Source organism: Saimiri boliviensis, chromosome 11, assembly GCF_048565385.1.
Source record: "Saimiri boliviensis isolate mSaiBol1 chromosome 11, mSaiBol1.pri, whole genome shotgun sequence".
Taxonomy (NCBI): Eukaryota; Metazoa; Chordata; class Mammalia; order Primates; family Cebidae; genus Saimiri; species Saimiri boliviensis.
Window position 1 is genome coordinate 31653320 of NC_133459.1, and position 27940 is coordinate 31681259.

The 27940-nt window shown below is 42.8% G+C and overlaps 1 protein-coding gene across 3 annotated transcripts in view; it reads right to left on the reverse strand.

Moving 5' to 3' along the window:
* Positions 1-229: 229 nt before the first annotated feature.
* RNF19B (ring finger protein 19B) overlaps positions 230-27940 on the reverse strand; it is a 30272-nt gene continuing 2561 nt past the window's right edge. Inside the window, exons 2-9 of one of the 3 annotated variants that reach the window (XM_039474477.2) lie at positions 14449-14654; positions 12503-12647; positions 9205-9367; positions 8311-8425; positions 7138-7278; positions 5372-5579; positions 2158-2289; positions 230-1036 (exon numbers count right to left, since the gene is read on the reverse strand). In XM_039474477.2, coding sequence (XP_039330411.1) covers positions 583-1036; positions 2158-2289; positions 5372-5579; positions 7138-7278; positions 8311-8425; positions 9205-9367; positions 12503-12647; positions 14449-14654 — 1564 coding nt within the window. In that variant the 3' untranslated portion in view covers positions 230-582. The remainder of the gene's footprint in view (positions 1037-2157; positions 2290-5371; positions 5580-7137; positions 7279-8310; positions 8426-9204; positions 9368-12502; positions 12648-14448; positions 14655-27940) is intronic. The other 2 variants (XM_039474478.2, XM_039474479.2) reach the window with 2 other exon arrangements.

Here is a 27940-nt window from a genome sequence, read left to right on the forward strand (position 1 = left end):
GACTCAGCTAATAATTCTTCAGTCTGACTACGGAGTCCAAAACAAGCCTAGATTTGCTTCCTGTCATGAGAGGAGTCATAGGTTTATAGATGACTACTGCGGTTGGATTTGAATACAATCCTTCTTCCCTGGGATTAGAAAAATTCAGGTCTAGAGACTGTCAAAGATGGTGCTTTATTTCAAACACTTGGCTCTGCAGGACTATCTAAGCCAAGGAAAATGAGGTAAGTTGAATTATGACAGAAATCTTTATTAAAATGTGTCTTTCGGTAATATGTTTAGCATTCAATATACACACATACATATGTACACTCTTTGACACACCTCACAGATTGCCGTCATCAGTTTAACCAATAAATTAAAACTAAAAAGAGGGAGGGGGAAGGGGGACTAACGGCAAACTTTTCATGTTTTATCTGGTAAGAAATTGTGAATTTCTCTTTCCCTGGGGAAAACTGGTGACCAGAGAATCTTTGAAATAAAATACATAAATCCCTACCCCTTGCAAAAAAAAAAAAAAAAAAAAATTCCAAAAGATGCAGTAACAAGTGTGCTTCTCAGAACAGGAGCATTCATTCCATTTCATACTCTGGCTTCTGTACCTTCTGGCTTCAAGACAGTTTGTCCCTCAGCTAGGGCAGAGAGGTTCATATGGGCACTTGGGCTCGGTACCCCTTGGGCTCTGGGGGTCGAGGGGCAGGCTGCAGTATGGGAGCGGGGGGAGCCACACTCATCTGAGGTGATGTCTGGCACATCATCTGACTGTGTATCAGAGCTCTCTAGGTCACTGCGGATGCTTTCAGGCTGGGCCAGGCTGATGTCCCAAGGTTTGCTGGCCAGGCAGTCTTTCTGTTCACAGCTTTGGTGTCTGCAGGGGGGATCTTCTTCACTGCCTCCACCACCGGTACCTTCTTCTTCATTCTCTGCCATCTGAGCATGAACATGGAGTGAGTCCTCCGTGCTGCTTCCACTCACCAGCTGATAGTGGCTTGGTTTGGCTTCAATGTCCACTTGGATTTCCATATTGTTGCATTCTCTGTGGAGACAAAATCCACTTTGCTGAGTCATGCATGGGTCATGCTAACCCTGTTGGTAAAAGCAGTTTGTGGGTTCAGGATTAGGTATTTCAAAAAGATAGGTAAACAGTGAACTACAGCTCACATTTTACAAAAACAAAATTTTAACTTAACACTCAAATGAGATGGAGACTGGACGTGATGGCTCATGCCTATAACCCCAGTGCTTTGGGAGGTCGAGGTGGGAGGATCCCCTGAGCCCAGGAGTTTGAGACCAGCCTGGGCAACAAAGTGAGACCCTGTTTCTAAAATAAAAAAATTAACTGAGCATGGATGCACATGCCTGTACTTCCAGCTACTCGGGAGGCTGAGATGGGAAGATTGCTTGAGCCCAGGAGTTCAAGGCTGCAGTGAGTTATGACTGTGTCACTGCACTCCAGCCTGGTTGACAGAGCAAGACCCTGTCTCTAAAAAATATAAAAATAAAAATAAATGAGATGGAGAAGAGCAATTAGATCCTTTTTGCTGATTTAACTATATATGTACACACATATACACCTCAATCTCTTTAAACATATAGAAAGAGCTTCCAAAATCCAACTAAGGGTCAGAGCCCCACACTAGCTTACTCAAAATATAAAAGTAAAAGCTTTTTACTACTATACCACAAGTAGAAGAAGCCAGAATACCTACAGTGAGAGTACTACCATCACACCATCCCAGATATACTAGTTTCTCAAAATGAAAGAGAAAGAGGCTATGGGAACCCTATCAAGCAAAGGGCAAGCAGAAAACCTAGACTCACAGACATCAATGAACACCAAACTAGCTCTTTAAGTTCCATGTTATTATACACTGTTGCAATAGCCAAGAAAGACCAAAAGAAAAAAAAAGAGAAAAAAATGAGAAAAATATCTAAAAGGAAGAAAGACAAGACATCTCTAAAAATCGAGTGCTAACAAGAAGAATCAAGAGATGTCGAACACTCTAGTACCAAGAACTTGCTCAAATTAATTCACAGGTTACACTATATATCCCACAAAATAGTACACAGAACCCTACCATGAGACACTCAACTTCTGGAGACCTAATACCCAACCAAAAAATACAACCTCTCCTGGGCATCTGACTGTTCACATACCTGTCCTGTGGGTTGTAGGAACTGATTATGGAACCGGCCATAGCACGAGTGCTTGCGTTGTCACTAATTGCACCAAGACTGGCTGTGTCTTTGGGGAAAATTTCCTTTTGGACATCGGCTTGAACTTCTAACCTGTGTAAAGAGGGGACGTTCAAGTTAATATGAGACCTGAGTATTCCATGACAGTCTGCTTCCTGGCACACATCTTGTCCATTATTCTCTTGCAAATTGTGGTTATCTGTCTGATCTTCTCTAATTGTCAAACAGTGCAAACAGATGCCCATACATTTTTTCTCTTAAACATCTATTGAAATCATCCCCTCCTTTCTATCCCCATAGCTACTGCTTAACTTCGGGTTCTCATCATCTCCTGCCTCAATGACTACATTGGGCTCCCTCTCCAGTAGCCCTTAAGTCCAAGTCAAACAACCTCTAGTACAGTGCCAGTGTGAACAAAGACCCAATCACTCTAACAATTCTCTAACTCTTGGCTCCCTACTGCCAACAGGCATTTAAGGTCTTCCTGATCTGCCAGGAGACTCTGTCCAGTTCCATCACTCACTACAGATCTGAAATCATAGTCACTCTGAATTTTTTTCTTTCTTTAAATACCTATACATTTTATACTTCCATGACTTTGCCCATGCTATTCTCTTTCTCTAGAAATTGTCTACCAAACTTACACTCAGTCCTTAACAACAAAGGAAATAACACTTCCCTTCATTATCCCAGCAAACCATTCATTTCTTGCTAAGTGCTCCCACAGCACCCGCCTACTTATTTATTTATTTATTTTTTTTTTGAGAGGGAGTCTCACTCACCCAGGCTGGAGTGCAGTGGCACAATCTCAACCTTTGCCCCTCAGGTTCAAGCGATTGTCCTGCTTCAGCCTCCCAAGTAGTTGGGATTACAGGTGCCCGCTACAGGTGCCACACCCAGGTAATTTTTATATTTTTAGTAGAGACAGGGTTTCACCATGTTAGCTAAGCTGATCTCAAACTCCTGTCCTCAGGTGATCTGCCTGCCTCTGCCTCTGAGGTTGGGATTACAGGCAAGAGCCACCACCCAGGCCCTGCCTACTTATTATACCAATTTATGCATCTCTCACTCCTCTGTTAACTCCACAAAAGAAGAGACCACAACTCATTCACACTTCACCTTCCCTGCCTGGCACATAATAGGAAATCAAACATTTAACAATCAAATTACCTCCAGGGCATCATGAGACTGAAGGACATAAAGGAGCCAACCTCTTCCCTCCTCTTGGAGCAGCAAACTTTCCAAATGGTGTCTCAGAGCTAACTATTTCCTTTCTTGGCTTCAACACCACTTTGTTGCACACTTAAGTATTTCCTCATAATGGGTTTCACAGTCAAACCCATCTGACTCATTCACTTCCTATAAAAGAAAGGCTTACACAGACCTAGAACAGCTGGACTGGCTAAGCTGCAGTTTCAGCAAGTCAGTCTCCAATTATGCCTGTCTGCTTATTTACAGGGGTGTTGGTTTTAAGAAAGCACAGCAGTGAATATGCCAGCATGTGGGGGCGGGATCCCCTGACAAGAGACAACCAGAGTCATGCGATGCGCAGACAGGTCAACAGCAGCCTGCAGCTGCACATTCAAGCAGCCTCCATCCTATTGCCTGAGCCTTTGCCTAGGTGCCCTTTAAAAATGTGCCAAGGTGCAGGGAAATGAGGGAGTTCAATGGAAAGTACAGTGTCAGAGACCTGAGTTCTAGTTTCAGGTCTGCCACAGAATTACTCTGAGTTGGAAGAGTCTTTCAGAAAGGCCACCTACTTAGGTGGGTCATGCAATGGCTGTGCTAGAATCACCCAGGGAGTTTTTTCAAAACACAGACCACCCCCTCGGTTCCACTCCAGGAAATTCTAAGTTATTCATTCTGGGATAGGGACCTGAAATCTATTTTTAAGAGGCTCCCGGGTGATTGACAGGCACTCAGCTGTGAGTTCCAGTCCACCTGCCATCTGTTGCTTGAATCCTTCTAATAGCCAAATGGCCATCTGGTCTCACTGTAAACATTTCCAGGGATAGGCAGCTCAGTATCTACTAAGGTACCCTTTTTCCTCTTTGGGCTTTCTTGATGCTTTTCCCTACGTTCTTTATACAGAACCAAAATTAGTTTCCCTGTAGCTTCTGCCAAGTCATCTTAATCTACCTCTTGGTATGAGGCATAAAAGTCTAATCCTTTTCATAGCTGAAGGTCCTTCAGACAGCTGAAGGCAAACATATCCTCTACCTTCCTATCCTGCTTTGTTCCACCTTTACCTCTCGGTAGGCCTTTCTTCTCCGGAGCATTCAACTAATTGCTTCTCAGGCAACATGGTATGCTCCTCTGAAAATATATGCTCTGGTCTGCCTAACTAGTGAAATGACCAAGCAAGTCACAATCTTTTTAGTTACAAAGCTTTATGTATTTTCAACACAAGTACATAGAACTGATTTTCCTTATCTATCAAATGGAAATAGAAAGGTAGTAAGGATCGCAATATCAATAAACCAGCTAAGGGCAATGGCTCATACCTATAATCCCAGCACCCTGGGAGGCTGAGTTGGGAGGATGGCTTGAGGCCAGGAGTTCAAGACCAGCCTGGGCAACACAGCAAGACCCCATCTCTATAAAAAGTTTGAAAAGTTAGCTGGGTATGGTGTGTGCACTTGTCGTTCCAGCTACTCAGGAGGCTGAGGTGATAGGATTGCTTGAGCCCAGGAGGTTGAGGCTGCAGGTGGCCATGATTGTGCCACTGCACTCCAGCTTGGATGACAGAGTAAAAAAACAAAAAACCACCCCCAAAGCCCAACATCAATAAGCCATGGTACAGTATAAATGCTACTGAAAGCCAATGACAAGCCTAATGGAGAACATAGCTTTAGAATTTCTATAAAAATGCCTGCTCTCCCTTCCTGAAGCAGGTAGCCTCAGGTAGTCAAGGGAGAATCTGAAGTCAGGACTATTCTTTACATAGAGGCAGCTATGATACAGTGGAAAGAATTTTGCATAACTGATGTAACCTTTTTTCTAAGCTTTTTTCCTATTTGTAAAAGTAAAACAAAAACAAAAAAATAAACCAAAACCAGCAACAATTAAATCAAAGCAAGATGATGTATGTCACAAGCCTGGCACAGAGAAATGGCTCAATGTGTTACTTCTCAAAATTCTAACCATTTCTGTCAGAAATTATCTATTTGTTTACCTGCTGTATTTTCCCTTGCCACTGGAGAGAATGCCGCCACTCAGTGTGCCCCCTGAGAGGGCTGCAAAGCTGGCTGTTTCGCTGTAAGGACCTTGCATAACACTGAGTCCATCTGTAGGGCTTCCACTAGTGCTCAATACACTAGTCAGGCCTTCGATGCTGCTTTCTCCAATGCTGGGATTCTTGAGGGCTCGCCAGGCATCTGCCACTGGGGACAGAACCAAACATCTCAATTCAAGACAGCAGAGTATCAAAACAGTCAGCAGGGCATTTTCCTGCAATGACTCTTCAGGGTACTAATGTGTTCACTTAATGAACAGGTACTGTGTGCAGTACCACACATCAGGTATTTTAACAATATGTTCACATTTAATCCTCCAAATAAGTAGGCATTAATAGCCTCAATTTTAGATGAGAAAACTGGAATTTAAAACTAAATGACTTGTCTAAGGTCCTCTGATTCCAAGTCCACTATTCTTTCCACTACACTGTTGCTTCCACGTAACCAGATATGATTTAAAAAATATGTTTAGGTCACGTGCTGATTTTTTTTTTTTTTCTGAAATGGAGTTTCGCTCTTGTTGCCCAGGCTGGAGTGCAATGGCATGATCTCAGCTCACCACAACCTCTGCCTCCCGGGTTCAAGCAATTCTTCTGCCTCAGCCTCCCGAGTAGCTGAGATTACAGGAATGCGCCAACATGCCCAGCTAATTTTGTATTTTTAGTAGAGATGGGGTTTCTCCAAGCTGGTCAGGCTGGTTTTGAACTCCTGACCTCAGGTGATCTGCCCACCTTGGCCTCCCAAAGTGCTGGGACTATAGGCATGAGCCACCATGCCCGGTCATTGTGTTGATTTTAATGGGAAGCTTCTAGTAGAAAGCTAGAAAAACCTTTGGGGATCTCTGTGCCCTATGTTAGTTACTATGGTAAAACAGAAACCACATTAAAGTAGAAGTCAGAAGACTTGTTTTAGCCTCAGCTCTATGAAGTTCTTAACAGAGAGTGAGACAAAAGCTTAAAGAGGCCGGGCGCGGTGGCTCAAGCCTGTAATCCCAGCACTTTGGGAGGCCAAGGTGGGTGGATCACAAGGTCAAGAGATCGAGACCATCCTGGTCAACATGGGAGGCTGAGGCAGAAGAATTGCTTGAACCCAGGAGACGGAGGTTGCGGTGAGCCGAGATCGTGCCATTGCACTCCAGCCTGGGTAACAAGAGCGAAACCCCGTCTCAAAAAAAAAAAAAAAAAAAAAAAAAAAAAGCTTAAAGAAATTCCTATTTAAAATTGTTCAGTTACAGATCGAACTCCTTGTTTTACTCTTTCCCCCCTTTTCTCACTACTGTACTTGACTAGTCAAAAAAGAAAGAAAGAAAGAAAGAAATTCCCATTTAAATGGGGATAACAGCCCCATCCTCCTTCATCAGGGAGCTGTTTGTTGTAAAAAGCAAGTGAGATAACCGTGTAAAATACTCTGAAAATTATGAAGTACTGTGCAGATATAAAGACTTTATTATAATCACTACTACTACCAGCATACTTGGAGTTACTTGGAATCCTACTAGTTTGTACCTGCCACACAGAGGCCAAGTACCAGGGGAATTAACCTAATAACTTTGGAACAAAGAAATGAAAAGCTAAAAATACTTTACCCCCTACAAAGCTCATTATCCAAAGTAATCCAATGACAATCTTCCTATAAAATGTGCTTTTTAATGATTTTTATCTTGTGTATCACAAGTTCAAATGGAAATAAACATCCCGCTTTTTACCTGTGATTGGACCATCATCTTCATCAAATTCAATTTTCACTCCTTTTCCATTGGCTGTGCTAACTCCACAGCCACCTCCACGACAAAGAGAAATGGGCACAACCCCATAAACATATGCCAGCATAATGGGGACACCAATACCTGGGGGAAGAGAAGGAAACATGTCAGCGGGCCATTAGGTTGCAAGTGCCCTGAATTCTTCCCAGCCTGGGCATGGACAAACCACTTTATAAAGAAAGACAGACAGAAAACTGGCTATCCCAAAAAGGTTGCTTGGTGTAACAGAATGATGACCAGACTAGAAATCAGAAAGGTCTGGATTAGATTCTTGGCTCCATTTACTAGCTGTATAACGTTGGACCTATCTTCCCAAGTTGTCAATAATCAGATGACAATGTAAGTACTATGCCTTTCACAGTAAATATATGTTGCTTTCATTTTCTCCTCTTCTAATCACTGCTGAAATGCTAACCCAGTTGAGCCAATCAGAAATCAAATATTAAATAAATGACTACTGTCTGGAGTTTAGGATCTCCGCAGGATATTAATTCCAAAATCGTACTGCTGTGTGAAGTAGAATGGCTTAGCTGTTAAGAGCACAGGATCTGAGGGCAGATTGCCTTGATTCATGTCCCAGCTAAGTGACCTTGGGAAAATTACTGCACCTTTCTATTAAAATTGTGCTTCCTTTTGTGAGGATTGTGAGGATTAAATATATGCAAAAGTCTCAGAACCACTCCTGGCACATGAAGAGCCACATTAAGTGTTAGTTACACTATTATTATTCTAAAACAAACTCTTATGCCTCCCAAGATAATGTGAGACATTAAACAAAACAAAACAAAAGTAATTTTGTTTTGTGAATTTCATGGCAAGTAGAGGAGAAGGAAGACGAAAGGTGAAAACTAGGGCTTAAAATAAGTTTCTTTAATTCAGCCTTTTCTATGTGCCAGATGGAGTTCCAGGCACTAAAGAAGAAAAGATCACACACTCTAATATAATTTGGTGTGGCTGAAAAACTAAAAAATAATCATAATCATGGTGCCTAATGGAGTTAACTATCAAGGTAGATTGGCATAAAATGCAGGAGTCTTTAATAAACATCTGGCCATCTGGATAAACTGCTATCATCAGAAAGCTGAGAGAGAAGAGGTGTAGTCCTGACTAGCTTACCAACACTAACTGCAGCAATAACTGGGGATGCAATGACCGACAGAGTCACTCCTCCTGTGATAGCCAAATTTCTCTTGTGTTTGGAGGTTTTCCTTCCCTCATACCTGCTATGAATCTAAGAATAAAAAAAATAAAATCCATGTTAGCAGGTTAGGACATCAGTCTTTTGCCAGAGGAAAAAAGGACAGGTGAATATTCACTTGTAAGTTACCTATATTAAAACATATCCTCCACCCCAAATAGGCATCTTTCACAACCTAACTCAGACCTGGAAGATATGAACTAATACAGACAAAGTTAATCCAAAAAGAGACAAAATAACTCAGGAGAATGAAATAAGCATTTAACCTTCTTCTTGTTTTTTTTTTTTTTTTTTTTTTGGAGTCTGTCATGCAGGCTGGAGTGCAATGGTGCAATCTTGGCTCACTGCAACCTCTGTCTCTTTGGGTTCAAGCAATCCTCTCACTTCAGCCTCCCTAGTAGCTGGGACTACAGGCACACGCTACTATACCTAGATAATTTTTATATATATATTTTTTGGTAGAGATGGGTTTTGCCTTGTTGCCCAGGCTGGTCTCAAACTTCTGGGTTCAACTGATCTACCTGCCTTGGCCTCCCAAAGTGCTAGGCCACATATTACAGATGTAAGCCACCATGCCCAGCCCAGCATTCTACCTTTAAGTCACTGAGATAAGCCAGGCCCAGGATGTTAATAAGAACTTTCAGATCTCATGGGGGTTTATGAAAATCCATTTAAGAAATTAAGGTTATTTTTATCTAAGAACCAGTTGGTTTTCAGGCAGCTCTGAAATGTAGCTCCTTCCCATTTCCCTCAAACCTTTACCAACAAACCTAAAGGTGAAACAAGCACAGAAGCCAGCATGTCTTTCTTACCTTCCTTCCAACATAAACAGGAATGCCGATGACCATGGCAGGAATGGCAATGCCAGCAATGAGAGAAATCCCCACTGGAGCACCAATCAACGTGCCCAGTTGCCAAAGAATTTTCTTCTTACGGCTCCATGGCTTCTTGCCCCAGAATGTACAGCCAGAGGGGCTGCAGGGGAAACAGACTGAAGTTAATGTCCACATTACAAATTCAGCTATTGTTATCAGAGGGCTTGATAACAGCAATAATCTTCTTTTCAGTAAGAGTGATTAACAGAATAGGTTACAAGAAATGAATATATTACACAAGGGAGAGCAAAGGACAAGGCCAGACTATTAGAGCTCTGCACTCTTTTAACTTTTTTGGTTGTTGTTATAAAGACAGGCTTCCAGACTTGAAATTCTTTTTCTATTCTTCTCTGCTGAATTCTATCTTCCCCAACCTACCAAAACTGATGCAGCTTCCATGAGTGACAATACTTGGGATTCTGCATAGTCTCATGCACTTGCCATCCCATTCAGACACACTGCACCATGCAGCTAATGAATGCTTTGATTTGTGTAGTTTTCTTAGCATATGTCCTACGACACCTAATAGATACTGCAAACCATGTTTCTGGGAGATGATATAAAAATATCTCATCATACCCTTTGTATCAGCTTGGTATTCTGAGTTTGGCTACTTTTACATTCAGTCCTTCTGTGCCCAACCATTTTTGCCCATTCTCTTTGTACTATCTTTTCTACTAGATGGGATAAGCAATTTTGAAAATAGGGATCATGGCCAGGTGTGGTGGCTCACGCCTGTAATCTCAGCACTTCGGGAGGCTGAGGTGGGTGGATCACAGGGTCAAGAGAGGGAGACCACCCTGGCCAACATGTGAAACCCCATCTCTAAAAATATAAAAATTAGCTGGGCATGGTAGGCCACAAGTAGTCCCAGCTACTCGGGAGGCTGAGGTAAGAGAACTGCTTGAACCCAGGTGGTGGAGGTTGCAGTGAACCAAGATCATGCCACTGCACTCCAGCCTGACAACAAAGTGAGACTCTGTTGCAAAAAGAAAAAGAAAATAGGGATCATATCTTATTCACCTCTATGTCCCCAATGCCTAGTACATATAAGTACTCAAATGTTTGACAAATTGGAAATGAAGGTGTTGTTTCATTTACACAATGAATGTTTTTTTGTAAATATTAACATTTTGTTTGTAAATAAGAACTCCTCCAGAACAATATTTTAATATTCACTCAATGAGGCTGGACACAGTGGCTCATGCTTGTAATCCCAGCACTTTGGGAGGCCAAGATGGATGGATCACCTAAGGTTAGGAGTTCGAGATCAGCCTGGCCAACATGTTGAAACCCTGTCTCTACTAGAAATATAAAAATACAAAAATTAGCCAGTGTGGTGGCAGGCACCTGTAATCCCAGCTACTTGGGAGGCTGAGGCAGGAGAATCACTTGAACCCAGGAGGTGATAGTTGCAGTGAGCTGAGATCGAGCCACTGGACTCCAGCCTGGGCGACAGAGCAAAGCTCTTGTCTTAAAAAAAAAAAAAAAAATCACTCAATGAATTCCTTGGAAACTCACTAAATGCAAAAAACTATAAAAAGGTCACAACTCTAGCCTCAAGAAAGTAAGATAAGACATGTACGTGAAGCATATGTTGTACCCGAGCAAGTCAAGGAGTGCGCCACACTCTGAGAATCAATTATGAGTTCTTTATTAAGCCGGCGACTGAGAGTGGCTAATGCCCAAAATTCTCTCGGCCTGAAGAAAAAGTTAGGTGGTCTTTTATACACTAGTTTTAATAGGAAGGGGGGGACCTACCTGAAACAAAGTTTTCACAAAGGCAGAGCAAGCAAAAAGTTAATAAGAAAAACTGATACACAAGAAATAAAACAGTGCCAAGTGTGAGGAGTACAGCTGTCATGAAAGACATAAACTTACAGATAAGGCGGGCTCTAGGCACTCACTGCAGCTGCATTTCCAGGCTCTGCTGATAACACTTTACTCAGCCTCTTATCAATAAAGGCATTTCTGGGTGCCCAGAGTCAGTCTGACCCTGTTTTATACTACAGTTATATACTTAATGGGGAGAAGGTTACTAAAATGAAGAAGCCAAGATGGAGTCTGTTCAGCTAAAAAACGGCTAACATAAAGAGCCTGAACAGCTTTTAGTCAGGGGAAAGGAGAGTTAGTTTTAGCTGGCAAAAAGCAGGGTATCACACATAAAGTACTGACAATACTTACGACAAAAGACAAAAGAAAGTCAAAGAATGAGGGAGAAAAAGGAGAGGCATCATGGATGAAATGGCATTTAAGTGGTTCTTAAAGGATAAGAACTGAACAAGTTGAGATAAAAGGAGGATACTGGAAGGCGGGCAGAAAGCATTCTAGGCAAAGGAAAGAAGATGAACAAGTACAGAGGCATTGACAGCAAAAAGGAAAGAGCAAGTCCAGACTACCTGGAATATGGCATGCATAAAAGCAAAGAAAGAGGCCGAGCATGGTGGCTCATGCTTATAATCCCAGCGCTTTGGGAGGCTGAGGTGGGTGGATCACCTGAGGTCAGAAGTTAAAGACCAGCCTGGCCAACATGAAACCCCACCTCTACTAAAAATACAAAAATTAGCCAGGCATGGTGGTGGGTGCTTGTAATCCCAGCTATTTGGGAGGCTGGGGCAGGAGAATTGCTTGAACCTGGGAGGCAGAGGTTGCGGTAAGTCAAGATCACGCCACTGCACTCCAGCCTGGGTAACCAGAGGGATTTTCCATCTAATTAAAAAAAAAAGCAAAGAAAGGTAGAAAGATCTAGAACAGCCGGGCGCGGTGGCTCAAGCCTGTAATCCCAGCACTTTGGGAGGCCGAGGCGGGAGGATCACGAGGTCGAGAGATCGAGACCATCCTGGTCAACATGGCGAAACCCCGTCTCTACTAAAAATACAAAAAACTAGCTGGGCGTGGTGGCGCGTGCCTGTAATCCCAGCTATTCAGGAGGCTGAGGCAGGAGAATTGCTTGAACCCAGGAGGCGGAGGTTGCGGTGAGCCGAGATCGCGCCATTGCACTCCAGCCTGGGTAACAATCGCGAAACTCCGTCTCAAAAAAAAAAAAAAAAAAAAAAAAGAAAGAAAGAAAGATCTAGAACAGTAGCTGGTGTAAACAAAAGAGAAGCCTGTCAGAGGAACTTTTCACAGCTTCCTCAATCTGTAATGAGAGAATGGCTGTGTCTCTTTGACATCCTTTTCTGTAATCAGTAAGGGAATAAGACTACTAAAGCAGCAGATGCATTTCCCATCTTACCTGAGGTAATGCAAGTCTGAGATCTCTTTCATACAAAGCCAGCAGAATTCACAGCCACACACTGCACAAGTCATGTGATTACAGCTTCCATCATTCATCTTGATAATGTAAGCACTGCATCGTGGGCATGGCTTGATGTCATCTGCTATGAGCCGGGGAGGAAGAATGGGTAGAAAAACATCCCCAGTTAAACCCAGTTTGATTTAATTACTCCAAGGAGTATATGTAAGAAATGGGGCAGCAGTCAAGAACTCTTCACTGAACACTCCAAACTGGACAACCCACTTTACTGGAAAATTGGCTATGTCTAGACCTCAGGAATTTTCATAAAATGAATCCTATCTCATATTGAGCTGCCTATCCCAACAACTGGCATCTTACACAGCACTTAAACCACACTCTAGCAAGGAGACTTCCTAAGGGAGAAAGATGTTTCCAAGAAAAATAAATTTCTACCAGTTAACAGGCTGGCAGATTTTAAAAGAAGAATCCTACAGAAAGAATAGCCTGCAGCCTAGAATTAGCTTTACTTTTTTTTTTGAGACTGAGCCTTACTCTGCCACCAGGCTGGAGTGCAGTGGTGCGATCTTGGCTCACTGCAACTTCCCCCTCCTGGATTCAAGCGATTCTCCTGCCTCAGCCTCCTAAGTAGCTGGGGACTATAGGCGCGTGCCACCACATCGGCTAATTTTTTGTATTGTTAGTAGAGACCCCCCTTTCACTGTGTTAGCCAGGATGGTCTCGATCTCCTGACCTTGTGATCCACCTGCCTCAGCCTTCCAAAGTGCTGGGATTACAGGTGTGAGCTCCTGGGCACAGCCAGCTTTACATTTTGAAAAACTTAAGTTTGGGAAATTTATTTTTGAGATTCAACCCGTATCATAGTGATTTGCTGTTAACACAGCCCACATTCCCTTCCCATAATACTTTTAAATTCAAAACCTAAAAACAATTGGGTATGTTATGTAGCATATACTTGATAATTTTCACAGCAAGCTATGAACTATCCTAATAAAATGACAATTTAGGAAATTATGCTGTGTCAGGAAAAAGTAAATGGCAAAATCTTTCCTACCAGCCTCTCCCAAATGACATCAGTAAAATAAAGTACAAAGTAATAAATCCACTGACATTTTAAAATAGGTTTACTCTGACTTGTCAAGGTTGGAGCCAAATGTACGACATTCCTCCTTTTAAAGTTAATCATTAATCTATACCATTATTGTTTCCTTTTATTCCATCTGTACTCTACTTCCAAAGGCAGCTTGAAGGCAAACACTATAGGTTTAATACTAACTAAATGTCTTTCTGTTCACAATGAAAGTTTTGAAGAAGCCCTTGGCAAAACAAAACGAACCAACTGCTCTCCAATCTGGGACATATTACTAAGAAAGTAGAAACTACACAATTCAATTTTGTTGCATTTCAATTTTATATGGGTTGTATAACCTGTAAATGCCAGAGAGAAGCTCTATCCCTATTATAATATTGAAAGTATTACCATGGCCGGGCGCGGTGGCTCAAGCCTGTAATCCCAGCACTTTGGGAGGCTGAGGCGGGTGGATCACGAGGTCGAGAGATCGAGACCATCCTGGTCAACATGGTGAAACCCCGTCTCTACTAAAAATACAAAAAATTAGCTGGGCGTGGTGGCGCATGCCTGTAATCCCAGCTACTCAGGAGGCTGAGGCAGGAGAATTGCCTGAACCCAGGAGGCGGAGGTTGCGGTGAGCCGAGATCGCGCCATTGCACTCCAGCCTGGGTAACAAGAGTGAAACTCCATCTCAAAAAAAAAAAAAAAAAAAAAAGAAAGTATTACCAAATGATATTTTCTGCTCTCTGATCCTTTGGAGTACTTGGGTTATACAATAAGATAATCTCTTTCAGACTCGGGCTCACATCTGAAATACCAAATAAGGAGACAATTAGATAATGCCAACTTATACCTGGTCCAGATTCTTGCCCATAACTGAGACCTGAAGTGTGTTTGGTCCGAACTCGTAAAGTCTGGGCCCTCTGTTGACGGGCCATGTCGCATGTTTGATTTGGATGCCATATCTGCTTGCAGTGGTAGCAGAACTCGGTCTGGCAGCCTTCCCTCTCACAAGTTAGCTTCGGGCAGCTGGCACAGCCATAGGCAATTACAGCATAACTAGGTAAGGAAACAGGAAGAGATACCAGTAAGGTAAGAACGATCTAACCAAAAGAGACAGTATTCATCACTGTTAACACTGTTTGGCACTACCCCACTATCACATATGATACAGAGAAAAGAATACACACACATACACATAAGCACATTTGACCAACTATAAAATATATCCCATGTAAGAAAGTATATTTCCTTTCTTTTTTTGAGACAGAGTCTTGCTCTGTCACCCAGGCTGGAGTGCAATGGCTGTGCAATCTCGGGTCACTGCAACCTCCACCTCCTGGGTTTAAGAGATTCTCCTGCCTCAGGCTCCCTAGTAGCTGGGATTACAGGCGTAAGCCACCACGTCCTGCTAATGTTTTTTTGTATTTTTAGTAGAGACAGGTTTTGCCATGTTGGCCAGGCTGGTCTCAAACTCCTGACTTCAGGTGATCCACCTGCCTTGGCCTCCCAAAGGGCTGGGATTACAGTCACAAGCCACCACGCCTGGCCGTAAGTTTCTTGAGATTCCAAAACCACAAATCATTTATTTCCTTTAAAACATGGAGGTGGAAGAAGAAAAAAATGGAAGTGGAGTATCATATTTATACTGGATTTCTAGCATTTATTCAGTCATAGCTGAAGCTGCTTTAGGAGTAGTTTGTCGTAGCAAGTTTCATAAATAACGGGGTGCAAAACTATTTCCTTTTGACAGTTTGCTATATTTAGAGAGATTAGCATTTGTTTATATGAAGGAACAGAACATTAGTGAAATAAAGAGCTATCACAAAAACTAAAGCAAGTTTCAAGTTCTCTTTTCTTTTTTTTCCTTTTTTTTTTTGAGATAGGGTTTCACTCTGTCATCCAGGCTGGAATGAAGTGGTGCAATGTTGGTTCACTGCAACTTCCGCATCCCAGGCTCAAGCGATCCTCTTGCCTCAGCTTCCAGAGTAGCTGGGACTACAGGTGTGCAACACCACACTTGGCTAATTTTTGTAATTTTTTGTAGAGATGGGGTTTTGCCATTTTGCCCATGCTAGTCTCAAGCAATCAGCCTGCCTCAGCCTCCCAAAGTGCTGGAATTACAGGTGTGAGCCGCCATACTACTTTTTCATTCTTAAGTTCCACAGCAAAGCTGGTCTGACCATAGTCACAGAGACAATAACCCTAAATGGACTTACGATCAGCATCTCCTCTTGAAAGTTCATCTTATCTTTCCATACTTTTCCAATTCAAATCTATACTTTGAAATGTCTTGATAGGCTCCAGAATACAAGAATACCATGCCTCTATTTTATAAATTAATAGCATTAAGTCCATACCTCCCTTTCTCTCTTCTGACACATTTTTTTTTTTTTTTTTTTTTTTTGAGACGAAGTCTTACTCTTTTACCCATGATGGAGTGTAGTGGTGTGATCTTGGCTCACTGCAATCTCTGCCTCCCGGGTTCGTGATTCTACTGCCTCAGCCTCCAGAGTAATTGGGACTACAGGTGCCTGCCATCATGCCTGGCTAATTTTTTTGTATTTTTAGTAGAGATGGGGCTTCACCATGTTGGCAAGGCTGGTCTCGAACTCCTGACCTTTGGTGATTCGCCTGCTTTAGCCTCCCAAAGTGCTGGGATTACAGGCCACTGCGCTCAGCTGTGACACATATTCTTTATATAAAGATTCAGACTTTATCAGCACTAATGTCAACCATTTCTTGTAGTTCATGTTCATTTACAAAGAATTAGTCTCACACAAACAATCCAATAGATTTATATAACTATTAGCCTTTCTGATTAATTCCAAATGTGTCAATTAAATGCTCAGATTACTCTAACAAGACAATATAATACTTGTATAAAATAAAATTTTAGCCAGGTGAGGTGGCTCATGCCGGTAATCTCAGCGCTTTGGGACACTGAGCCATGAAGATCGCTTCAGGCCAGATTCTGAGGCCAGCCTGGGCAACACAGCAACGAGACATTTTCTCTATTTAAAAAAAAAAAAAAAAAGGCCAGGTACAGTGGCTCACGCCTGTAATCCCAGCACTTTGGGGAGGCTGAGGTGGGTGGATCACAAGGTCAGGAGTTCGAGACCAGCTTGGCCAACATAGTGAAACACTGTCTCTACTAAAAACACAAAAATTAGCTGGACATATTGGTGCACGCCTGTAGTCCCAGCTACTCAGGAGGCTGAGGCAGGAGAATCGTTTGAACCTGGGAGATGGTGCTACTGCACTCCAGACTGGGCAACAAGAGCAAAACTCTGCCAAAAAAAAAAAATGGTGGCAGCACATTCCTGCAGTCACAGCTACTTGGAAGGCTGAGATGGAAGGATTGCTCGAGGCCAGGAGATTGAGGCTCCAGTGAGCCAAGTTTGTACCACTGCACTCTAGCCTGGGTGACAGAGCGAGATCCTGTCTGAAAATAAATAAATAAGTAGAAACAAATGGAAAGTTATGAAAGTTTCATCACACAATTTTTATTTATTTATTTATTTTTTAAGGAGACAAGGTCTTACTCTGTCTCCCAGCTTGTGGACAGTGGTGTGATGATAGCTCACTGTTGCAACCTGAAACTCCTGGACTTAAATGATCCCATTTCACTCTCCCAGGTAGCAGTGCATACCACCATGTCCAGCTAACTTTTACCTTTTTTTTTTTTTTTTGTAGAGATGGGGTCAGTCTTGCTTTGTTGTCCAGGCAGGACAAGCAATCCTCTCACCTTGGCCTCCCAAAGCACTAGGATTACAGGTGTGAGCCACCAAGCTTGGTCTATCACACAGTTTTAAAAAGATCAGTAACTGCAGGTTTCTGTGTTGCCATCTGCATTCTGTCCTCTATTCCACACTCTCATCCAATATTCAAAGATCTCAAATAACTTGTGCAAAACGCTAATAACATTTCTGGGATTTATTCTACAGTTTGCTTGTTTATTTGAAGGTATATTTCATGTTAATCATAACAACTCAAGTTCTAATGTTTACCATAGATTCTGTAAATTGATCTGAGACTGAGGCTGAAAATATAAATGACAACATATCCCCTATGTTATATAATACAGCTGTATTAAAACTTTTCTCAGAAATAACAAAGTGAGAATAGGTCAACCTATGAATGTAAATGATTCATATCCTGTAGGAGTTCTGAGCAAATTTACCCCACCTAGCTGCAAAATAACTACTAAAGATAAACAACGAGTCTCCTCAAGAAACTTCTTTACTTCTTATTTTGCATTAAATTGGAAAGTTACTGGATGACCTCAGAAAAGTATTAAGTTAACTTCTAAAGATACAAATTAAGTGGACAGCCAATAGGGAGCCCCGAACACTTCATCATCCATTCCTACCTCAAATGGCAAAAGCAAATGTTTATTAACATTCCCCCTAGACCCTACTTCTTCTTTTTTTTTTTTTTTTGAGATGGAGTTTTGCTCTTGTTGCCCAGGCTGAAGTGGAATGGCATGATCTCGGCTCACCGCAACCTCTGCCTCCCAGGTTTAGGCGATTCTCCTGCCTCAGCCTCTCAAGTACTGAACTTACAGGCACCTGCCACCACGGCCAGCTAATTTTTCTGTATTTTTAGTAGAGATGGGGTTTCACCATGTTGGCCAGGCTGGCCTTGAACTCCTGGCCTCAAGTGATCCACCTGCCTCCGCCTCCCAAAGTGCTGGGATTACAAGTGTGAGCCACCAAACCACTGGCTCATTTTTTATTTTTTTAAAAAAGAAGAGTATTTGATAGGATTGACAACGTCAATTTTGAGTGTGTAATCTGGTGCCCAAGGAAGAAAAATAACCCTCTCAAATACTCATGAATCCACAGCAATCTATTAATATGACATAGAACTACTTAGGGCATAAGATTTGGCATTCCTGTTTTTGGGTACCTGGTCTGATGAGCTCTTGCCTCTGACTCATGCTGCATGACACGCTACTATTAAAATCTCCAAACCAGCTGGGCATGGTGGTGCATGCCTGTAATCCCAGCACTTTGGGAGGCTGAGGCAGGTGGATCACCTGAGGTCAGGAGTTCAAGACCAGCATGGCCAACATGGTGAAATCCTGCCTCTACTAAAAATACAAAAATTAGCCAGGTGTGGTGGCGCATGCCTGTAATCCTAGCTACTTGGGAGGCTGAGGCAGGAGAACTGCTTGAACCGGGGAGGCAGAGGTTGCAGTGAGCCAAGATTGTGCCATGGCACTCCAGCCTGGACAACAGGAGACAAACTCTGTCTCAAAAAAAAAAAAAAAAAAAAAAAAAAATCCAAATCTTTGCTTCTATTCCACCAAATGGAGGTATAGGTACTTGCCACAATAAAATGTAGCCAAACATGTTCTAAAACTGCATGTGAAGCCGGGCGCGGTGGCTCAAGCCTGTAATCCCAGCAGTTTGGGAGGCTGAGGCGGGTGGATCACGAGGTCGAGAGATCGAGACCCTCCTGGTCAACATGGTGAAACCCCGTCTCTACTAAAAATACAAAAAATTAGCTGGGCATGGTGGCACGTGCCTGTAATCCCAGCTACTCAGGAGGCTGAGGCAGGAGAATTGCTTGAACCCAGGAGGCGGAGGTTGCGGTGAGCCGAGATCGCGCCATTGCACTCCAGCCTGGGTAACAAAAGCGAAACTCCGTCTCAAAAAAAAAACAACAACAACAAAAAAAAACTGCATGTGAGATCTTGTCCTGAAAGATGTATGGTGTAAAAACATTCGCACAGTCTGTCCTACTTCCTGGCCTTTACATATGCTATTCCTTCTACCTAGAAATGTCTTGTCCTTACTTCTTGCCCTGACAAGTACCCATTTAAGAACCAACTCAAGTGTCATCTTCTCTGTAAAATATATTTAACCTCTCTAGGCAGCTGGTTGCCTAGGTTGTGGGTGTGCACAATTATATAATGTGATAACCCTTATCACATTATATTGTAACTATTTATATGCTTGCCTCCCAAACCACACTGGACTTAAGGAGACGTAGCATTCACTTTTTTTTTTTTTTGAGACAGAGTCTTGTTCTGTCACCCAGGCTGAAGTGCAATGACATGATCTCAGCTCACTGCAACCTCCACCTCCCGGGTTCAGGCAACCCTCTGCCTCAGCCTCCTGAGTAGCTAGGATTATAGGCACCCGCCACCACGCCTGGCTAATTTTTTTAATTTTTATTTTTTAGTAGAGATGGGGTTTCACCATCTTGGCCAGGCTAGTCTTGAGTTCCTGACCTAGTGATCCACCCGTCTTGGCCTTCCAAAGTGTTGGGAATACAGGCGTGAGCCACTGTGCCCGGCAATATCATCCACTTTTTTTTTTTTTTTTTTTTTTTTTGAGACGGAGTTTCGCTCGTTACCCAGGCTGGAGTGCAATGGCGTGATCTCGGCTCACCGCAACCTCCGCCTCCTGGGTTCAGGCAATTCTCCTGCCTCAGCCTCCTGAGTAGCTGGGATTACAGGCACACGCCACCATGCCCAGCTGATTTTTTGTATTTTTAGTAGAGACGGGGTTTCACCATGTTGACCAGGATGGTCTCGAACTCTCGACCTCGTGATCCACTCGCCTCGGCCTCCCAAAGTGCTGGGATTACAGGCTTGAGCCACCACGCCCGGCTATCATCCACTTTTTAACCTCAGTCTAGTATACTGGGTCATGCTCAAAATATCTGTGTTGCATGAATAACAGAGACCCTCTCTTGTTTTGGTTGTCTGACTTTCCCCAGGGCATTCTAGGTCTTCTCCTAGGCTATCACTCTGCTCTAAAGCAATCTTTGCAATATATCTATTTATCTATTGGCTTATTATATGCCAGGTACTGTAACCTAATCCTAAAATTTCATATAAACCCATTTTAAGACCATCCTGGTCAACATGGTGAAACCCCATCTCTACTAAAAATACTAAAAATTAGCTGGGCATGGTGGCGTGTGCCTGTAATCCCAGCTACTCAGGAGGCTGAGGCAGGAGAATTGCCTGAACCCAGGAGGCGGAGGTTGCGGTGAGCCGAGATCGTGCCATTGCACTCCAGCCTGGGCAACAAGAGCGAAACTCCGTATCAAAAAAAAAAAAAAAAAAAAAAAAAAAAAAAAAAAAAAAAAAAAAACCATTTTAGCAGTAACTCCTTAAGTTCTGAATAGGGTAATCTTCCCAACAGTTGGAAAAAACCTCGCCTGGGCACAGTGGATCACACCTGTAATTCTAGCACTTTGGGAGGCTGAGGTGGGTGGATTACTTGAGCTCAGGAGTTAAGAGATCAGTATGGGCAACATGGCAGAACCCCATCTCTACAAAAAAAAATAACAAAAATTAACCAGGCATGGTGGTGCATGCATGTAGTCCTAACCACTCAGGAGGCTGTGGTGGAAGGATGGCTTCAGTCCAGGAGGTGGAGGTTGCAGTGAGCCGAGATTGTGCCAGTACACTCCAGCCTCAGTGATAAAACCAGACCTTGTCTCAAATAAAAGGAAAAGAAAAGAGAAAAACAACCTCATCTTTTTAAGAACCAATTGCCCTGTCCATCTTGTTCCTTCTCTTCCATGTCCCACGCTGATGCCTCTCTCCTACTCTGCTCTTTTAGCTTAACCAAGCATTCAGGCTTGCTAATTAGAAGGTAAAAGAAAGGTGTAGAAAATTACATGCTGTGAAGAACACAGACACAGCTGGGTGCAGTGGCTCACGCCTATAATCCCAGCACTTTGTGAGGCAAAGCTGGGAGGATCACTTGAACCCAGGAGTTCAAGACCAGCCAGGGCAACATGGTGAAATTCCATCTCTGCGAAAGATACAAAAATTAGGCCAGGCACGGTGGCTCATGCCTGTAATCCCAGTACTTTGGGAGGCTGAGGTGTGTAGATCGCCTTAGGTCAGGAGTTCTAGAACAGCCTGGCCAACACGACAAAACCCTGTCTCTACTAAAAATACAAAAAAATTAGCCCGGCATGGTGGCACATGTTTGTAGTCTCAGCTACTCCCAGCTATTCAGGAGGCTGAGGCAGGAGAATCACCTGAATCCAGGAGGCAGAGGTTGCTGTGAGCCAAGATTGCACCACTGCACTCCAGCCTGGGTGACAGAGTGAGACTCTGTCTTCAAATAACAACAACAAAAAATTAGCTAAGTGTGGTGGGGTGCATTGGCATGTGGTGGCACATGCCTGTAGTCCCAGTTAGGAGGCTAACATGGGAGGATCCCCTGAGCCTGGAAGGTCAAGGTTGCAGTGAGCTGAAATTGTACCACTGCACTCCAGCACAGGTAACAGAATTACAGAGTTAGACCCTATCTCAAAAAGTTAAAAAGTAATAAAAAAGAAAGAGAATACAGACCACCCTGCTGCTTAAGTTCATACAATTTGTACTCATTTTATTAATTTCCTATATCTTCAGAAACATCATAAAGTGACAAGCTGGACCAAAGCATTACCTAGCTTCAGCCCTGGAAAAAAAGATTTCCATTAGTATAAATTTGATCATGTTCCAACAGACTCTGTTGGTTAAAGAAATGTGTTCCTATATCATGTTTGTACTTTCCATCCCCAAGTCATGTAACATAACTAGGTTACCCATTTCCAAACAGACCCCTAGTAGGCATCAGGGTGGTAGACACGGGCCAAGCTTACCATCTTCATTTTTCCTGCCCTATTTAAGACCCATCTCTAGGCTAGACAACTCCAAGAGCCTCCTCATCTTGTGTCCCTATTCCCTACTCCACCCAAATTCCATTCTATAAGGTTATCTATCATGAGGTTACTCTTTTGCTTAAAATGCTTCAAAGAAAAAAAAGAGAAAAAGTGCTTCAATACAAAATGTATTTGCATGGCTTACACAGGCCTATCAACCTGAATCCAATCCACCTTTTCAGGTTGATTTCTAGTCACTTCCCAGGGATGGGGTCTTGCTATGTTACCCAGGCTGGTCTCGAACTTCTGGGCTCAACTAATCCTCCCACCTCAGCCTCCTGAGTAGCTGGGACCACAGGTGCACACCACCATGCCTGCTCCTCTGTGAAATCTTTCTTGAAACCATCACGCAAAATCTATTGTTCATCTAAAAGCACTTATATTTTCTTTAGTATTCATCACATGACATTTTTGTGTCATGTGATATGTATCAATCTGTCTGACAGAATTATGTCTGACTCCTCTACCAGGTAAAACTTCCTGTCAAGAAGACCATGTCTAATTTCTTTTTGTAATACCCAGTACTCACCCAGGGTTCAACATTATACCATTCCAAAAGTATCTTTTAAAGCCGGGTGTGGTGGCTCACACCTGTAATCCCAACACTTTGGGAGGCAGAGGCAGGTGGATCACTTGAAGTCAGGAGTTCAAGACCAGCCTGGCCAAATGGTGAAACCCCATCTCTACTAAAAATACAAAAAATTAGCTGGGCATGGTGGCACATGCCTGTAATCCCAGCTACTCAGGAGGCTGAGGCAGGAGAATTGCCTGAACCCAGGAGGCGGAGGTTGCGGTGAGCCGAGATCGCGCCATTGCACTCCAGCCTGGGTAACAAGAGCGAAACTCTGTCTCAAAAAAAAAAAAAAAAAAAAAGCTACAGAAAAAAACAAAAACATGTTTCCTGGTGATCTAGGTTGGGAGAATTATATTATATTGAAGATTTATTTTATTTATTTATTTTCTTTGAGACGGAGTTTTGCTCTTGTTACCCAGGCTGGAGTGCAATGGCGCAATCTCGGCTCACCGCAACCTCCGCCTCCTGGGTTCAGGCAATTCTCCTGCCTCAGCCTCCTGAGTAGCTGGGATTATAGGCACACGTCACCATGCCCAGCTAATTTTTTGTATTTTTAGTAGAGACGGGGTTTCACCATGTTGACCAGGTTGGTCTCGATCTCTCGACCTCGTGATCCACCCGCCTCGGCCTCCCAAAGTGCTGGGATTACAGGCTTGAGCCACCGCACCCGGCCTATATTGAAGATTTATACTACATATAAGCATATTAGCATATTTAAAGACTCTAAGAAATTCATAAACTTGCTTTATTTTGTTTAACTCAATATTTTCCAAGCTTATTTCCTCACAAAACATTTTTATTTCAAGCAATGCCCATGACATACCTTAGGAAATAGTGATGTAAGTGAAAAATAGAAAATAAAATCAAAGCCGGGCGTGGTGGCTCAAGCCTGTAATCCCAGCACTTTGGGAGGCTGAGGCGGGTGGATCACGAGGTCGAGAGATCGAGACCAACCTGGTCAACATGGTGAAACCCCATCTCTACTAAAAATACAAAAAATTAGCTGGGCATGGTGGTGCGTGCCTATAATCCCAGCTACTCAGGAGGCTGAGGCAGGAGAATTGCCTGAACCCAGGAGGCGGAGGTTGCGGTGAGCCGAGATCGCGCCATTGCACTCCAGCCTGGGTAACAAGAGCAAAACTCCGTCTCAAAAAAAAAAAAAAAAAAAAAAAAAAGAAAAGAAAATCAAAAGATGGTTGGAGACTATAAAGGAGCTTAAATGATACAAATAGATCAAATAAGTTCTCAAAGACATAATGAGAAGTCGTAAGTTAGGTAGTCAATTAATAGTTTTAAGCAGGGGAGTGATACAGATGTTTTCCTTTCTACAAGTAATTTGGCAAATCTGAGAAAGACATTGGGCTGGAGGATGGTGTACATGCACAAGAGGAGGGGGTGGTATGGAGTGGGGAAATGCAGGGAAAAGTTGTGGAACAGGAGGCATGGAGCCAAATTAAAAGAAAAGGTCCAGGGAGGCTTCAGAAGGGAAAAATTCTCCTTCACTGACTGAAATGTGTCTTGCTCAAAGAGTTGCTCTTCCCTCATAAATGTGCTAGGGATGAACAGAAGCTTCCTGTTTATGGGATGTTCCAGTCTAGTTGTCTGGGAAGGCCAATAGCTGATACTATCTCCTGGGATCAGGTGGGAAGAAGGATTCTACAGGGGACAGGGGCAGCAATGAGAGGCTGAAGAGGTGGACCTGCAAAAAGAATTTAGGTCAAGACAGCCTTATCTCTTCTTTTTTTTTTTTGAGACGGAGTTTCACTCTTGTTACCCAGGCTGGAGTGCAATGGCGCGATCTTGGCTCACCGCAACGTCGGCCTCCTGGGTTCAGGCAATTCTCCTGCCTCAGCCTCCTGAGTAGCTGGGATTACAGGCACACGCCACCATGTCCAGCTGATTTTTTGTATTTTTAGTAGAGACGGGGGTTTCACCATGTCGACCAGGATGGTCTCGAACTCTCGACCTCGTGATCCACCCGCCTCGGCCTCCCAAAGTGCTGGGATTACAGGCTTGAGCCACCGCGCCCGGTGCCTTATCTCTTCTTACTCATCTGTACAGAAGATCTGCCCCTGTACACCAGGAAATTTTCTATTGCCTACTTTGCTCACCCCTCAGTCTCCTAGAGATTCTGAAAGGGTTTAAAGATTGGTAAGATTGGCAACAGAGCACTTGAGAGGAAAACATTACAGTTACATGATTTAGAGGTTTCTGAAAAGACAGGCTTGGACAAAGACTCTAATGGTAAAAGATCAACTGTACCAGTTATTAGCTATGAAACACTAGACCCTATAGTTATACTTCTCTGAATTGGTTTCTCCTTTATAAAATGTATTTGTCACTATCTACCCTAGATGAGACTAAAATGAAATTATGTCTGAATGAGATTACAGTCTGAAGACTAAAAAGAACTATAAAAAAATCAGTTATTTGTATTTTGAAATAATTTGATCTCATCTGACAGCTTGTTTTAAGATTACACTAGGCAATATTAGTGTATTAAATCATGTGAATGTTTTCCCACTAAAATTGGTTCCCTTATTTATGAATAAAATAAAATCATATTTGAGTGTAAGAAAAGAAATATCCAAAACCCTTTGCTCTATCCTACAAATATTCTGTAAACAAATCATGAATCTCTGAATGTATGGTGTTCTTTTTATTATGAGTAATTACAGTAAAACTAATGATCAGAACCTGTAAGACTGTTCACATGCCCCCCTCACCCTACCAAATGCACATACAAACAAGGCAGAGGGAAGACTTGATAAATGTGGCTGGCAAGAACTTTATCTGTGGGCAGTAAAGTAAAGATGGTCAGGTATGGGAATAGGACATAACTGGGACTTGGACTTCTAGTGTTTATTCATGACCTTTACCAGCCCCAGAAGAATACAACAGTTTGTTTAAAAAATAAAACAAAAGAGCTGGGTACAGTCGCTAATACCTATAAGCCCAGTTACTCAGGAGGCTGAGATGGGAGTACTGCTTTAGCCCAGGAGTTCGAGGTTGTAGTAAGCTACTATCATGCCACTGCACTCTAGCCTGGGCACAGAGCGAGACTCATCTCTAAAACAAAACAAAACAAAACAACACTGTTCAAAACAAAACAAGGGAACCACAACATCCGGTAAGAACACAGAAACTATTTTTTTTCCTGGCATTAAAAAGAGGCAGCAATAATCACAGCACTTTTGGAGGCCAAGGTGGGAAAACAGCTTGAGCCCAGGAGTTCAAGACCAGTCTGGGCAACACAGGGAGACCCTGTCTCTACAAATAATAACAATAATATTAATAATAACAATTAGCAGGGCTTGGTAATATGCACCTCTGGTCCTAGCTACTTGAGATGCTGAGGCAGGAGTGCCTGAGACCAGGAGGTTGAGGCTGCAGTGAGCAGTGACTGCACCACTGCTGCACTCCAGCTGGGGTGACAGAGTGAAACCCTGTCTCAAAAAAAAGAGGTGCAAAGCCACTAGCCACATCCGAAGGAGGAACTCAGACATCTATCTGGCAACTGATAGAATTTTAAAGTTACTCCCTGTAACCACATTCAACCAAGTATTTCAAAACACTGTGAAAACATTAATTAAACCTCTCAAATCAGGCAAGAATTAGGCCTATTTCAGACAAGAAAAATAAGGTAGGTAGGAGGCTGTTAACAACAGGAATCAGAAAGGAAACTAACTAGACTCTAGTATCTTTGGCTTTCTCAGTGTTGTCCTCGGGCTACACTTAATGAAATGCACCCAAGCAGCAGCATCCTCAATAACAGGGCTTTGTTGACAAGCCACAGCTTTTTAAAACAGAGGCTGAGTGGCAAGAATATTGGCCTTGGTTGGAATTAAGACCCCTGTTCTAAGCCTGGTTCCACCACTTACTAGTTATAGGACCCTGAACAAGTCATTCAATTTCTTTAAATTTTAGTTTCCTCGGAGTCCCCTCCCTCTTTCCCTCCCCCACCCCAAAATTAGTTTCCTCATTTGTAAAACTGTATCAAACCTATCTCACAAAGTTGTGAGGATCAAATTAAATTACATATGCCTGGCACACAGGTATTGAGAAGCCAGCTTTCCCCAAACTCCACCTTAAGTCCATAGATGATTCACATAAAAAAACCATAGTTTATATATATGACTATATATATATGATTATCATTCTTTTCCAAATAGTTGAGACTTGTCACCAAGCTTGAAAATTATTTTCTGTACATTTTTACTGATATATTCAAGGACAGAAACTGACTTTAGAAAAATAAAAAACAAAAGGGGAGCTTCTCCAGAAAGATGATCAGTGATGCCACATTTCTTAGAGCTCAAGGAAACTCACATCTCAGAAAGGAGTTAATGTACTATTCCAAAATTAATTACGCAGTGTTCTCTCTCTCTCTCGTTTTTTTTTTTTTTGAGACAGAATCTCGATCTGTCGCCCAGGCTGGAGTACAATGGCCTGATCTCGGCTCACTGCAACCTCTGCCTCCCGGATTCAAGCGATTCTCCTGCCTCAGCCTCCTAGGTAACTGGGACTACAGGTGTGCACCACCACACCTGGCTAGTTTTTATATTTTTAGTAGAGATGGGATTTCACCATTTTGGCCAAGGTGATCTCGAACTCCTGACCTCAGGTATTCTGCCCACCTTGGCCTCCAAGAGTGCTAGGACTATAGGCATGGACCACCACACCTGGCCCATGCTATCTTAATATTTGTTTGGTTAAGAAAATAGATTAGGCCGGGCGCGGTGGCTCAAGCCTGTAATCCCAGCACTTTGGGAGGCCGAGACGAGTGGATCATGAGGTCAAGAGATCGAGACCATCCTGGTCAACATGGTGAAACCCCGTCTCTACTAAAAATACAAAAAATTAGCTGGGCATGGTGGCACATGCCTGTAATCCCAGCTGCTCGGGAGGCTGAGGCAGGAGAATTGCCTGAACCCAGGAGGCGGAGGTTGCGGTGAGCCGAGATCGCGCCATTGCACTCCAGCCTGGGTAACAAGAGCGAAACTCAGTATCAAAAAAAAAAAAAAAAAAAAGAAAGAAAAAAAGAAAATAGATTAACAGTATTTGTAAAACTTCAATATCATAAAAATTA